Source organism: Trichosurus vulpecula, chromosome 6 (genome assembly GCF_011100635.1).
Source record: "Trichosurus vulpecula isolate mTriVul1 chromosome 6, mTriVul1.pri, whole genome shotgun sequence".
Classification (NCBI taxonomy): Eukaryota; Metazoa; Chordata; class Mammalia; order Diprotodontia; family Phalangeridae; genus Trichosurus; species Trichosurus vulpecula.
Genome location: NC_050578.1, coordinates 242,251,436 through 242,267,420, shown reverse-complemented (window position 1 = coordinate 242,267,420; position 15,985 = coordinate 242,251,436). Strand labels below are relative to the sequence as shown.

Below are 15,985 nucleotides of genomic sequence, written 5' to 3'. Positions count from 1 at the left end.
GAAACTGAGGCCACCCCAGAATTAAGACCACAATCTGATTTCAACCTTTCTTGGATTACTCAAGCTGACATTAGGCTCCAGTCAAGGTCAAAATTCTTTTTGGCACTGAGTCGGTAGTTGCGATGTAGTCAAATCTGCTCCCCACCCGCCAAAACACCCCAACCAATGATATTCCTGCTTCTAAATGCTCTTCTCAAGTTTTGCAGCAATTTCTTATTTTTAAATTAAACATATAAGCATATCTGAATTATTTATATTTCTGTGTATTGTCTCCAGCTGTAATTGTATATTTCAATATCTTTCAACTCCACGTTGCCATCTGGACCGGATTGCTGCTAAATCGAATCAGATAAACGTTACCTTTCCACTATCTTCTGATTTATATCAACCTCACATCTCCAAAAGCACAGGACTCTTAAAAGCAATCTATTTTCAAAGAGCATGGGGGAAATTAGTGAGTTTGGATAACACAATCTTCACTCTCTGAACATTAGCCTTAAATAGACTAGCGTCGACCCAAACTGAATGGAATAACCAATCTGGTAATGCTGTGTCTGGCTTGGGCTGGTCTTGTGAGACCAACTTCATCTCATTACTGAAGGCTCCCCCTGCCCCTGCCAACCAAGCTGCTGCAAGCCAATTTATAGACACTCACAACAGCATGTGGATTTTTAAATCTTACCGAACTCTCAAGGCTTACTTCATATTGACATCATAATTCTAGCTGGCATCTTCCTGAGGTGGAACAGTTTTATTCTAATATCTTTGTCAGCATGAAGAGGCTGGGTCTGATTAGAAGAAAGGAAACTTCCAATTTTATATTTGGGTGGGTATTTGGTTCCTACTTTACGTTTTCTACTTTATACCTCTCCATGTGTTCTACAATCCATCAACAGTGGTCCATTTGCTGGCCCTCACACATGACCCTCCATCCTCCAAATCCATGCCTTTTCACTGTCTGTCCCAATACCTGGTGGGCTCTCATTCCTTGCCTCTGCCTCCTGGCTTCATTACCTTCCTTAAAAACTGAGCTCAAATCCCCCTTTCTATAAGGAGGCGTTTCCTGTTTCCCTACCTGCTAGTGCCTCCCCTCTGAGATTAATTCTGATTTTACATCTACACTGTCCATATTTTTTATGTACATAGCTATTTGCATATTGTCTCCTCCATTAGAAGGTGAACTCCTCATTGAGAGGAATCATGCTTTTGACCTTCTGTGTATCTCCAGAGCTTAGCACAGTGCCTGTTGACCGATTGACTTTGTCTTTCCTGATGAGAGCTGGTTTATGCAATAAGCAAGGCGATTTTTATCACTTGCCACACAAGACTGAATTTCCTTCAGCCCAGGGGTGTTTCACTCAGTACAGAGATTGGAAGTTTGACCAATTCTGTATTTATCCAGGGGGCAAAAAAGGAAGGGAAAAGAACAAAAAAGCTTAGAGCATCTTCGATTTGGAAAGTGACCAGCAATCATGGAGGGGACTAAAATACCCAGGTGATAATCACATAAAAGCCTGAGTTGTAGTATATAAACATAAGTGTTTATGTCTTCATAGACTAGCATGCTGGTGTCATGGTGGGGAGTCCCTTTTGTCCTGTGGTGTCCCAGGGTTAAAGCACCCCATCCACAGGCAGGCCATGGGTGCTACTTCCCCCCAAATATACACACCTTTCCATACACATCTGGTTCTAAGACATCCCATTTAGTAAGTCTAATAACTAGAAAATGAAATGTTTTCCAAATGACCCCACTGAGAAGCTCTGCAGTCCATCAGCATCCTCTTGGAGTGATACCATAAGTGGTGATACTCTAATCCTTCCTGTGTTTGCTTAATGGGCCTGGGGAGAAAAGAGGGGGAAAGATGAGAGCCTATAATATTCCAAGCTGAATAACTGAATGCAAATCCTAAAGGTAGGAATAGAAATCCTGTTCATTCTGAACATGAGTGATGCTAATTTCTCTGGCAACAAAAGAAAAATTAATATGTCTCTCTTTAAGGGTAAATTACCATTTATTGTAAATGTGCCATATAAAGGAAGCCATAAGCCATAAGTCATTATTATTGACCTATTACTATTCATCCTGCTTTGCCCCTAATTAAATAAAAATGGGCACTTGGAGATAATACACTTGGAGTTAGGCTGTTCTTTCCTGTACTCCCTCCTGCCTGCTAGGCTTTCCATCAGCCTGCTTTGGGGTCGATATTCATGCCTCCCCAGTAGAGAGACAATACAGTTATCAAGGAATGTGCTTCATTTTTGTCCTAAGCACCAGAGGTGTTTTTGATCTAAGTTGACATCCTTTGCACTTAATGGTATGTTTAGCCATTGAGAAATAGAGAAGCAAAACTCACCCGAAGGACAAAATTACTTGTTGACTGAATTAGTGCTTCGATGGGAGCAGAGTGGGTGAAGGACATTGACGATGGAGGGCTCACCTTGCTTAGTGAAAGGGAGATAGGTGGAGAGAACTTGAGGGAAGGCTCATGCTCAGAGTCCAGTTATGAGAAAATGAAGCAGGAGATATTCTAGACAGGGAAAAAAAGAAAGAAACAAAGAACTCTCAGCCGCCTTGAAAAAGTCAGCCACCTGAGCCAAGGAAAAGAAATTGAAAAATGAAAAAGGACAGAGGCAGGCCAAGTTCAAGGTTCTCATAACCATCCAAGTATGCAGCTTAGTATCCTCAGATTCAACTTGATAATTCTTCATGGATTTTCTTTAACACAGAAGGAAGCGATGTGTAGGTCAGTTTCCCCCAGTAGGAAAAAAGGATGCATAAAATGAAGATGGAAGTAAAATAGTGGCAATGCTGCATGTTTTATGTGCATTTAGACAAACATAAGGGTTGGAGCAAGGAGAACAGAGTCCTAATCCTAGCTCAAGATGTATTATTTGATCTGGTGCTCAATTTCTCAGAGAATCAGTTTGCTTACATGTAGAATGGGGATAATCATATTTAAACTACTCACCTCAAAGGATTGTTTTGAGGAAAGTGGTTTGCAAAGCTTAAAATACTTGATAAATGTGAGTTAACGACATCGGCACCCAGCACTTAGCCCAGGTCCTGGCCATGGTAACAGCTAATAAATGCTTCTTGATTAGTATTAATGTTATTGTTTTAATTTACATAATTATGATACGTAATTGTATTATAATACATCAATTCTATAATCAGAATTATTGTGAATATTATTAATACATGCTTATTGCTCGATCAACATTATTATCCTTATCACCAATAGCAGCAGCAGCAGCAGCCTCTCATTTAGTCCTCAAAACAATCCTGTGAGATAGGAAGTGCAAATGTTTTTATTGCCATTTTGCAGATGAGCACATAGAGACTCTGCTTCCAAAGCAGAGGACAAAGCTGGTCCTGAGATCCTCAAGCTATGGGTACAGAACTTAATGGGCCACAACCTGCTGCCTTGCAATGGAAATATGAGGACCCAAAATGAAAAAAGAAATCCACAGGGAGGTATTAATCAGGGAATTTATCAATTCAATTTGCTTAAGTTCCAGAATGCAGAGTCAAAATGCCCAAGTGGTTGATGGCAGTCCTGAAGCAACACCAAGCAGGGGAGACAAGGCTAAAGAGTATGGGATTTCTTTTTTAAAGATGTTTTTGTTGGTTGATTGGTTGGTTGGTTGGTTGGTTGGTAATAGGGTAATGGAACAAGCATTCAATTACAAGTCAAAGGACCTATGTAAAAACCAGCACTGCCACAAAAAGTCATTAGGCAAATGGTTTTTCTCTGAGTCTTGGCTTTTCTTCCTCTGTAAAATGAGAGGATTGGGGTAGACATACAATATCCCCTCTAGCTCAAAAACCTAAGTCTACGTGAGCCTACAGTGGAAAGAACATTTATTTTCAAGTCACAGGACCTAGGTTCAAAGTCAGCCTCTGATGCATATCTTTGTGACCTTGGGTAAGATGCTAAAGCTCGGTAGGCCTTGGTTTCCTCATCTTTAAAACAATGAGGTTGTACTAAACGGTCTCTGATGTCTCTGCCAACTCTACATCTTTGATTTAAATATAACCTATATGAGGATAATTGAGGTAAGACCTTAATTTAAGGTCCCGGAAAATGGATATGTGATGTCTCCTAAGAAAAGTGCTATTAAGTGTTAATGGCACAAATAAAGGGCAAAAAAAGATGGCTAGTGGTCTAAAATTCTGTATATGCCAATTAGCAATAAGGATTGTGGGAATAAAATGGAAAGTTAGTTGGTAATTAAGGAAATTGAGAAGCTTACTGGACACCTACAAAATCAGTATAGAGGATAATAAAAGTATAATCACAGACTAGAAACAAAGTAACAAAACCAAGCCAAGAGAGGCCAAACAGCCAAGAAAATGGGAATGTCCATTGTGGGTAGACAAAAAGGAGTGAAGAACTTTCCACCACCAGGGATGAAAGATGGCAAGACCCTGGCATGAGAGTAATCTCCCACTTAGGTTCAATGTCTGGGCAAGAGAAACCAGCTTGTAGGCCATTGGCTGAGAGCTCATTGGAAGCAGTCCCTTCTGGGGGAGGTTATTCACAGAGACATTCACCTTAATAAAAATAGGAAGTATAAATGTGCTCCCCACTTGACAAAGGGTAAAGAAGGACCCTTTATATCCAGGGTCTCGTCTGAGCCTCACAATAATCCCAATAGGTTCATAGTACAAGTAATCTTATCTCCATGCCATTGCCAAGAATACAAGTCCTGGAAGGGCAGGAACTTCTGTTGTTGTTGTTGTTGGTGGTGGTCATTGTCATCGTCATCTTTGCATCCCCAGAGCCTAGAGAGCTGGTCTTGGAATTTAGAACACCTGGATCCATGTCCTGTCTCTGACACTCACTGTGTGATCCCAGGACAAGTCACTTAACTTCCTAGGAAAGGAAAGGAAATGAAAGGAAAGGAAAGGAAAGGAAAGGAAAGGAAAGGAAAGGAAAGGAAAGGAAAGGAAAGGAAAGGAAAGGAAAGGAAAGGAAAGGAAAGGAAAAAAGAAGAAAAAATCCCTAGAACTAAGCACAATATCTGGCACATAGTAGGTACTTAAAAATTTCTTGTTGAATTGAAATTAAATATTATTCCCATTGAACAGATGAGGGAAATGAGACCCAAAATGGTAAAAAAATAACTTGCCCAAGTGGAACACCCAAGTAATAATCTGACCACAGGTCCAGTATTCTTTTGACCACCCACATGCTGCTTTGAAGAGTATAACTCTTCAAATCTGACCCTGTCCAATTGTTGCCTTTACACTTGTTGGAAATCTCATGAGGTCTTCCATTTATTACAAAGTCAGCGAGTTAAGTTCTTTAAGAATGAGAATCATACTTCATATCCTCAAATGATATAGGGCCTATATGATTTAGGCTCTGATCCCAGATCTCAACCTAAGTATAACATTATACAAAATCTCTCTGGTTCATGCCCCTGGTCAAGGAAGCTCTATACATATTACTAATATTTTTCTCTACCAGAAAAGGGCATTAAGCTCCCTTGGAAAGCACTCAAGAAAACCAATTGTGGAATATAGGGCAAATTTTATTTAACTTGGAAAAAAATGTAGCATGGATTTGTACCTAAGCTCTTTAACCTGTTTGAAAAAATTTCTTCCCTTTTCAGAAATCACTAAACAACCTTTCCTTTCAAGTGAGTCCCACTTTCCCTTGGGACTTATATGGTCACTCACCCTTCCAGAGACAGAATAGACCAAGGCTCCTCCTCCACTTGATAGCTTTGTTGCGTTTCCATGCCAGGCCATTCTTTTTTTTTCTTTCTGTTTATTCCTTTGGCTTTTACTTCTTTTTTTCCCCACTTAATAGTATTTGATTTTTTCCAATGACGTGTAAAGATAGTTTTCAACATTCACTTTTATAAGATTTTGAGTTCCAAAGTTTTTTTCTCCCTTCTCTTTCTCCTCCTTCCTTCCTCACCCCCTCCCCAAGACAGGATGCAATCTGATAAAAGCTATACATGTACAATCATATTAAACATATTTCCACATTAATCATGTTTTGAAAGAAGAATCAGAAGAAAATAGAAAAACCACAAGAAAGAAAAAAACAGCAACAAAAGAGAAAACAGTCTGCTTTGATCTGTATTCAGATTCCACAGTTCTTTCTGTGCATGTGGACAGCATTTTCCATCATGAGTCTTTTGGAATTCTCTTAGATCATTGCATTGCTGAGAAGAGCCAAGTCCAATCAAAGTTGGTCATTTACAATGTTGCTTTTACTGTCTGCAATGTTCTCCAGGTTCTGCTCCCCTCACTCGGCATCAGTTCATAAGTCTTTCCAAGTTTTTCTGAAGTCTGCCTGCTCATCATCTCTTATAGCACGATAGTATTCCATTACATTCATACCCCACAACTTGTTCAGCCATTCCCCCAGTTGATGGGCATCCCCTTAATTTCCAATTCTTTGCCACCACAAAAAGAGCTGCTATAAATATTTTTGTACATGTGGGTCCTTTTCCCACTTTGATGATCTCTTTGGGATACAGCCCTAGAAGTGGTATTCTTGCTAGCACTTTCAAGGATAAGGTCTGTGGCTTTGTTTCTTCCTTCAGGGTCTCCATCTGCCTCTGGCTCTGGGTCCTTGGTGTACTTGGTTCCTTGTAGGTACAGGGTGAATGTGTAGACCTTTCTTCAGGTCTTGCTTGCAGTTGGTCCTCTCAGCCTCTTGTCATGGTCTCCATGTGCTTTTTTATAGCCAGAAGCACACATCTTCTTGTGAATGGGCCCCAGGGCTGCCAGTGGACAAGGGTGTTGGACAGGCACGATTTATCTCCATACCTGCCATATAGTCAATTGAATTAAATTGTATAATAAGAGATTCAAGATTTTGGTTATGTTTTATTTTCTTATGGCTCTAATCTACATGCAAAACATGATTTTGGACCTAGCAAAACCTTTTAAAGTCAAAAAGCTGAAGGCTTTGTTGAATATTTGCAAGAATGTGGGCTTGTACATTCCTCTTTGTACAAAGAATCTCAGGACCCTCATAGGCCATTGAGTAGCTGATGAAGAATTCCCTCTATAGCTCACTGGACAAGTGGTCCTCCAGGGTCAGGTCAAAAACCTTCATCAAGGAGAAAGCCGACTGACTTTAAAAGCATCCCATTCAACTTTTGGCCACCTCTATCTAAGTGTGAGGAAGTTTTTCCTGACATCAAGCCTATATTTTTTTCTGCAAAACTACCCAACTGATCTTCAGCAGAATTCTAACAGACCAGCCAGCCCTGATCATGCCTGGTGCATACCCTTTGAAAATGAGTGATTCTTTTGAAGTGGAACCTGCAAAAAAAAATCTCCCTTTTATCTCAGGCTTCTCTCCTATAGCTGTGACTATGGCCCCTCAGGATGTCTGCTTCTTGCTGCAAGACTGCCTCTGAATTGGAGAGGGAATGGGGAATCATTTAAAAACAAACTAAAAACCCAGGTTTCCTTTAAAGAACTCTAATTGTGCTCAATGAATATTAACACATATGTACATTGAGCTGAATATTTTGACATCTCTAAGGGTTATTCTAAATACTAACAAGACAAGACAGTTATTTTCAGCAACAACCAAATAATTGGTATTTGATAGAGTTGTCTGATTCACTGATAATTAAAATTATAAATGAGGCTTGCTTGGCCTGAGTGATTATATTCAAGCTTCAGCGGCTATGGTCTCTATGCATTGAAGCATGTAATTAGACCCCACTTTGACCTTTGAATATCATGTTGACCATAACTACATGGTGACCAATGCAAATCCCAGGTAGTTGCTGAGGACTAGATGGTGTTTTTGGACAAAATTAACATAACTTTGTGTTACACTAAGGATTGACCATCACCTGTTGGAGAAACAACCTGACCAGGTAGTATCATCAGAGAGAAGCTTGTGTGGCTGTTCTCGGATGCTAGTTATCACTTTGCCCAGCCCAAGCCAGAATGTATTTTTTAACTTGTAAAATTCTCAACAACTGCAACCCAGAAAAAATTTTCTATACCTTCATTGCTTTTTAAATTTTAAATCCCCCAAATTGCTGTGCTATTCCCACCAAATTTGATGAAATTTGGTCTTTGATCGATGTCACTTGTATTTAACATGGTTTTGTCAGCATTGGTAGCCTCTTCACTGAAGCAGATCACCACTCTCCTGTGATTCAGTAACTTATTCTTCCAGAGTTACTTTGGCTGAAAATAAGAACAACTCCTACTCATAGAATACTTTAAAGCTGACAAGGCATGTTCCCCACAATGATTAAAATTGTCCAAAAGTCCAATGAGTTGTTTTTAAAGGTAGTTGGTTCTCCTGACACTGGAGAATCTATGTGTTGAGGGGAAGGCCTTTGAATCCCCAATGCCTAGCATAGCACCTTCTGGATAGTAGGTACTTAAATGTTTGTTGGCTCCTGTGGATAGAGGCACTGGGCTTGGAATCAGGAGGACTCATCTTCATGAGTTCAAATCCTGTCTCAGACACTTACTAATTGTGACCCTGGGCAAGCCACTTGACCCTATTTGCCTCAGTTTCTACAAAATGAGCTGGAGAAGGAAATGGCAAATCCTTCAGTATCTTTGCCAAGAAAACCCCCAAATGGGGTCATATAGAGTCAGACACAACTGAACATCTTATACACAAGAAAACTGAAACTCAGAACTGTGAAATTACTTGTAGTACAAGGTCACATAAGCAGGAAGTAGCAAAGGCAGGATTGAACCCAGATCTTCTGATTATAAATAAAGGGCAGAACTAGGATTTGAGCCCAAGTCTTCTAAATAGAAATCCAGTATTCTTTGTACTACATTGACCTTATTAAGAGCAGCAGATGGCTATATAATTGTCCATATCTGTAAGTACCTTTCTGTCTGTTGATATACATAGCTGTCTTCCAAGCATCAGCAATATTTTGGACTAGCATCTATACCATGATATTGATGATATTTACCGAAAAGTATTTAAACAATTAAGATCTCAGATGAGAGTCATTACTCAATCCTTCAAACTATCCAGAGGGAGAAGAAGCTAAGAAACACTTCAGTCTCTCTGTGATCTGTTTTTAGTGGGATTTCTGTTTTTAATCTTCTTTTTAACTGATTTCCTCAGTAGTGAAAAGCTTCCACCTCTGAATGTATCTATCCCCTTTGTCAAATCAAGTAGTGATGTAAGGACTATAATTGTTTCAAAAGAAATATGAACAGTCCTGGATGTACTACCACTATGTTGTTTTTCTTTTAACTTTTCAAGATAGGAGCAATCAGAGCTCATTTCACACCATGATTTCTCCAGAGAGCACACTCAGTCACTGCCATCAGAGGTCACAAAATACAGGCCTCCATCAACAGAGCAGGACGTGGTCACAGTTTCCAATGGCTCCAGCACAGATCAGGTATGATATATTTCAGCTTTACCCAAAAATGTACTTCTTGGGCCTTCAAAAGATCACCATTAAAATTAAACTATCAACCAAAAATTATATATGGAGCGCCTATCAGGTCAGGCTTTGTGCTAGCTGCTAGGGAAGAGACAAAAAATAAAATCACCCTTATATTCTGTCAGGGGAGACAAAATGCACATCTACAGGTATATAAAATATATGTATATACACATATATATATATATGTGTGTGTGTGTGTGTGTATACATGTGTGTGTATGTATGTGTGTGTGTATATTTATATACCCTCCCAAAATGCAAAATGCAAGATAATCCTGTATGGGGAAGGCACTAGTACAGGAGTCCTTAACCTGGGGTCCATAACCTGTTTTTTAATATATATTTTACTAACTATATTTCATTATTGTTGGTTTCCTTTGCAATCATATATATTTTGTTTTATGCATTTAAAAGCATTTTCTGAGAAGAGGTCCAATTAGTAAGCATTTACTAAACACCTACTGTTTGTTAGGCACTGTGCTAAGTGTTGAAGATACATATAAAGGCAAAAGTAGTCTCTCTCCTCAAGGAATTCACGTTCTAATAGAGGAGGCAAAAGCAAACAACTATGTACGTACCATAGATGGCAAATAGGAATATGCCAAAGAATCACTAGCCTGCCAACAGGATCAATGACACATAAAAAAATGATTTAGAAGCCCTGGGCTTCATGCAGAAGGTGGCTCTTGAGCTGATTTTTTAAAGAAAAGAATGAGGTCCTAAGAGCTGGAGGTAAGGAAGGGGGACAGTCTAGGAATGGAGGTGGGGTAGGGAGGGGGAGGGCACTAATGCAAAGGCATGAAGATAAGTTTGTATTTGATCTTAGGGTTAATAGGGAGACATCAGAGTTTATCGAGTGGGAGAGATCACTTCAAGAAGATCACTTTTGAAGCTATGTGGAGGTTAGATTGCATGAAAAATTTAGATTCAAGGCAAAAATAATACAGAGGAAGTGAGAGAATGCCAATCAACGAAAGATCTCCAGGAAAAAAAACGTTGACTATTCATCTATCTTTACTTCCCTTCAAGGGATTGATTTTTTTCCCCCAGTGGGAGAGGGAGAAGTGGGAGAGAAAGGAAATATATTTTTGTTCATTGAAAAAAAATCATTTTTAAAAATTACATCTTAAAAATGTAATATAGATTATATCCTTTTGTTGCAGTAGTTTCATATGATGTGACATTGAGTGCACATTATTTTGACACTTTAAAAAAATTTCTTCATCTTCATCACACATTTTTTCCTTTATTTTTCATCACACTTTCATGTCCTGAAATATTAAGCCCATCTTTAGCCTAGTAGTCCAATTTTACACATCTAGCCTTGATTATAGCCCATATATTTTCTTGTTTTTGAATTTATTTTATTTTATTAACATTTTAATTTATAATTTATTTATTTTTATAGTTTTCTTTTTAAATTTTGTCACAAATTCTCTCCCTCCCTCCCACCACCTCCCATACTCACTGAGAAGGCAAGCAATATAATGTCAATTATACATGTGAAATCGTGTAAAACATTTCCATTTTAGCTGTATTTCAAAAGAACAAGAAAAATAAAGTGAGAAAATTATACTTCAATTTGCACTCAGAGTTCAACAGTTTTTTTTAAAAAATTTAGTATTTTATGTTTCCTCAGTTCCATGTAAAAATAATTTTTTTTTTGGTTTTTCAGCAGGGCAATTGGAGTTAAGTGACTTGCCCAAGGTCACACAGCTAGTACATGTGTCAAGGGTCTGGGGTCAGATTTGAACTCAGGTCCTCCTGACTCCAGGGCTGGTGCTCTACTCATGGTGCCACCTAGCTGCCCCTAAAAATAATTTTTAACATTTGTTTTTAAAACTTTGTGTTCCAAATTCTCTCCTGTCCTCCCTCCCTACCCCCCTCATTGAGAAGACAAGCAATTTGATATAGATTATACGTGTATAGTCATGGAAAACATTTACATATTAGTCATATTGTAAAAGAAAACACAAACAAAAAAAGCCCAAGCAAAATAAAGAGAGTAAAGTAGTAGATTTAAATCTGTATTCAGGTACCATCAGTTCTTTATCTGGGGATAGACAGCATTTTTCATCCTAAGTCCTTCAGAGTTGTCTTGGAACATTTATTGCAAGAATAGTTAAGTCATTCAAGCTGATTTTACAATACTGCTGTTACTTTGTACACAATACATTTTACTTTGCACCAGCTCATGTAAGTCTTCCCAGGTTTTTCTGAGAGCATCATGCTCATCATTTGTTATAGCACAGTAGTAGTCCATCATAATCATATACCACAATTTGTTCTGCCATTCCCCAATTGATGGGCATCCACTCAATTTCCAATTCTCTGCCACCAGAAAAGAGCTACTATAAATATTTTTGTATATATAGGTCTTTCTCTTTTTTGTTTTGGGATACAGATCTAGTAGTGGTATTGTTAGGTCAAAAGATATGTATAGTTGTATAGCCCTTTGGGTGTAGTTCCAAATTGCTCTACAGAATGGTTGAATCAGTTCACAACTCCACCAACAATGCATTAATGTCTCATTTTTTCCACATCTCGTCCAACATTTGTCATCTTCCTTTTCTGTCCTATTAGCTAACCTAATAGGTATGGAGTAGCACCTCAGACTTGTTTTAATTTGCATTTCTTTAATCAATAGTGAGTTAGAACATTTTTCATATGGCTATAGATAGCTTTGATTACTTCATCTGAAAACTGTTCATATCTTTTGATCATTTATCAATTGGGGAATGGCTCTTATTTTTATAATTTGACAGTTCTCTACATGTTTTAGAAATGAGGCCTTTATTAGAGAAATTTGCTTCAAATTTTTTTCTCAGTTACTATTGCTAACTGTATTTCCCTCCAATCAACCCTCTCAGTTATTCTATTGTCTCTCTCTCTCCTTTCACCCTGTCCTTCCTCAGAAGTGTTTTGCTTCTAACTATCCCCTTCCCCAATCTGCCCTCCCTTCTGTCACTGGCCCCCCTCTCTTATCCCCTTCCATTCCTACTTTCCTGTAGGATAAGATAGATTTCTATCCAATTAAATGTGTACGTTATTCCCTCTTTGAATCAATTCTGATAAGAGTAAGGTTCATTCACTCCCTCTCATCTCCTCACTCTTCCCCTCCATTGTAAAAGCTTTTTCTTGTCTCTTTTATGTGACATAACTTGCCCCATTCTACCTCACCCTTTCTCCCAGTACATTCCTTTCTCACACCTTAATTTTATATTTTTTGATATCATCCCTTCATATTCAACTCACACCTGTGCCCTCTGTCTATATATACACTCCTTCTAACTACTCTAATAATGAGAAATGTCTTATGAGCCACAAATATCAACTTCCCTTGTAGGAATGTAAACAGTTTAACCTTAGTAAGTCCCTTATGGTTTTCCTTTCCTATTTACCTTTTTATGCTTGTCTTGAGTCTTTTGTTTAAAAGTCAAATTTTCTATTCAGCTCTGGTCTTTTCATCAAGAATGCTTAAGCAGAGGATTCTGGGAAGATGGCAGCAGACTAGGTCAAACAGAGAATTCCAAGATCTCAAGATTTTCCCCCACAAATGAGATAAAATAACTCCTTTGGGTGAACAAAGTACAGGTAAAAATTAATAAGAACAGGGGCACAACAGAGGGTGTTCCTGGGGCAATCTGAGAATATCCAAAGCAAAACCCCAGGATGAGGTTTGGTCCCTGTGAAGGGTAAACACCTCCATGCTAGGGTCCTCTTTAACAACAGGTGGCAAGCCCTGGGGTTAGTTGGTTTGGGAGGCCACCTCGGCACCAGCCACAGGAACTTTTACCCCCGATAGTGAGGGGAGTTAGGTGTCTGAGCCAAAGATCGAGGGAATCTCTGCTGATGGGGAACGCCAGACCCAGCTGTGCTGTGCAGAGCGGCGGGCGAGAAGGAACCAGCATACATCCGGTGAGTGCAGAAGTAGCGGGGCAGAAAGTCCCTGGCTGTGGGCACTGATAGGAGGTTGGACGTTTGGCTCTGGTTCCAGGCTAGAGGGAAGAACGAAAGATCTGGGGCAAGAGGCGCCATCCCCCATGCCCCAGGGCTAGAGGTGATTAAAAAATTAAGTTATTACCACTAAAAGTGCACAGGCAAAGGAGAGAGAATCTAACGTCGAAAAGTATTATGGGAATAGAGATGACCAGGCTTCATCTTCAGAGGAGGATATTGAATTAAAACCCCCAAAGAGTAATGTCAAATGGTCACCCACCCAAAAAGAATGTATAGAAGATCTTAAAAAAAGACTTTAAAAATCATGTTGGAGTTGGGGTAGGTTAAGTAATAGGAGGGCAAGGTAGCAGGTAGAAGTAGAGGAGTTAGGAGAAATAGGCAAAAAGAGATATACACATGTTTAAAAACAAGATTAAGAGTAGAATCTCTCAGGCAAAGTATATCTTTATATATGTATGTATTTATGTATGTATATATACATGTATGTATATATCAGTACCGACGTATAAATATATGCATGCTCAATTGTAGCTTTGGGGTGGTGGGTAGAGGGGAGGAATGGGGAAAAAAGAGCAAAGTAAAAAGTGTACAGCAGAGAACAAAAGAAAACCTACAAGGAGGCAAAGAAAAGATGGACAGCTTTCAATATAATGTACAGAATTTTATTTATAGGCTTTCTTGAAATGGTAAATTATTGCTATATATTTCGAGTCCTCTCCTAGGTTCTGCTGTGCACATGACATGTTTTTTTTCCCTTTCTTATTTTATATTTAAGTTAGGAATAGCTAAAAAGAATAATCATTTTATACAAATGAGGTGCAAGAGGGAGACTTGATACTGAGGAATTAGATGGGGGAGGAGGGCTGGTAGTTCTGGTAACCTACTTTTATCGAGAATGGGTTTAAGAGGGAACAATACATATATATTCAGAAGAGTTTAAAAGTCTTCTAAATTTAGAAGAAATAAAACAGTAAGGGATAGGGAGGGGGGAGAAGACAAGGGAGGGATCTTTAGAGGGGAGGGTGATGGAATAAGTTTAAGGGGTGTAGAATGGTTTTTAGATTAATGGGAATAGGAGGATAAGAGAGGGATCTCTAGAGGGGAGGGTGAGGCAATAGGTTATAGGGGGTTATAGAAGGGTGTTTACGGGGAAGGGAGGAAAGGGGAGGGATCCTTGGAGGGGGTAGATAAGTAACAGGAGGGCAAGGTAGCTGGTAGAAGTAAAGTAGAGGAGGCAGGAGGAATAGGAAACAAAAGATATGCACAAAGATAAAAACAAAGATCAGGGGTAGAATGTATTTGGGAAAGTATATGTCTATATATGCGTGTGTGTGTGTGTGTGTGTGTGTGTGTGTGTGTGTAGCCACGGAGAAATATATCTGAACTTAATTGTAGCCTTGGAGGGGGGGAAGGAAGAAAAAGAACAAAGTAAAAAAGTGCACAGCAGAGGATGTAAGAAAACTTACAAGGAAGCAAAGAAAAGAAGGCCAGCTCTCAACACAACATGTAGTATTTCTCATACAGGCTCTCTTGAAATGAAAATTTATTGTTACATATTTTGAATCTTCTCTTATCTTCTGCTATGCAAATGACATGCTTTTTTTTCCTTTCTTACTTTGTATTTAAGTTCCAATATTTACGTTTATGTTTTTGTTTCTTTTCTCTATTCTGTATTTATGTTCTTGTGTTCGAGTCAAAAATAAAAGTTTAGAAAAAAAAAGAATTTTTAAAAGTTCTCTATTTTATTTAATATCCATTTTTCCCCAAAAGGATTATACTCAGTTTTGCTGGATAGGTGATTCTTGGTTGTAATCCTTGCTTCTTTTCCCTCTGGAATATCTTGTTCTAAGCCCTCTGATCCTTTAATGTAGAAGCTGCTAAATCTTGTGTTATCCTCACTGTGACTCCGTGATACTTGAATTATTTCTTCCTGGCTACTTGCAATATTTTCTCCTTGACCTGGGAGTTCTGGAGTTTGGCTATAATATTCCTGGGAGTTTTCATTTAGGGATCTCTTTCAGGAGGTAATCAGTGGATTCTTTCCATTTCTATTTTACCTTCTGGTTCTAGAATATCAGGGCAGTTTTAACTGACAATTTCTCAAAACATGATGTCTAGGCTTTTTTTTTGATCATGGATTTCAGGTAGTCCAATAATTTTTAAATTATCTCTCCTGATTCTATTTTCCAGGTCAGTTGTTTTTCCAATGAGGTATTTCCCATTGTCTTCTATTTTTCTACTCTTATTCTTTGTTTTATAGCTTCTTGATTTCTCATAAAGTCATTAGCTTGTATTTGCTCAATTCTATTTTTTTTTTAAAGGTGTTTTATTTATTTTTAGTTTACCACACACGGTTCTACATAGTTTTGAGTTCCAGTTTTTCTCCCCTCCCTCCCCCCTCCCTCCCCAAGACGGCATGAAGTCTCATATAACTGTCATGTATAACTTCGCATTGAATTAATTTATGCTCTAGTCAAGTCGTGGAGAAGAATTTTGACCAATGGAATGAATCATGAGAAAGAAGAAACAGAACCAAAAAAAAAAAAAAAACAAAACAAACAAGAAAAAAAAAACCCAAAAACAAAAACAAAAGAGAAGCAGAA

The 15,985-nt window shown here is 38.6% G+C and overlaps 1 protein-coding gene across 1 annotated transcript in view; it reads left to right on the top strand.

Annotated features, from left to right (window-relative positions):
• Positions 1 to 13,388, top strand: part of DCDC1 (doublecortin domain containing 1) — a 494,261-nt gene extending 480,873 nt beyond the window's left edge. Inside the window, 1 exon segment of the mRNA XM_036765123.1 lies at positions 13,155 to 13,388. Coding sequence (XP_036621018.1) covers positions 13,155 to 13,388 — 234 coding nt within the window.
• The last annotated feature ends 2,597 nt before the right edge of the window (positions 13,389 to 15,985 follow it).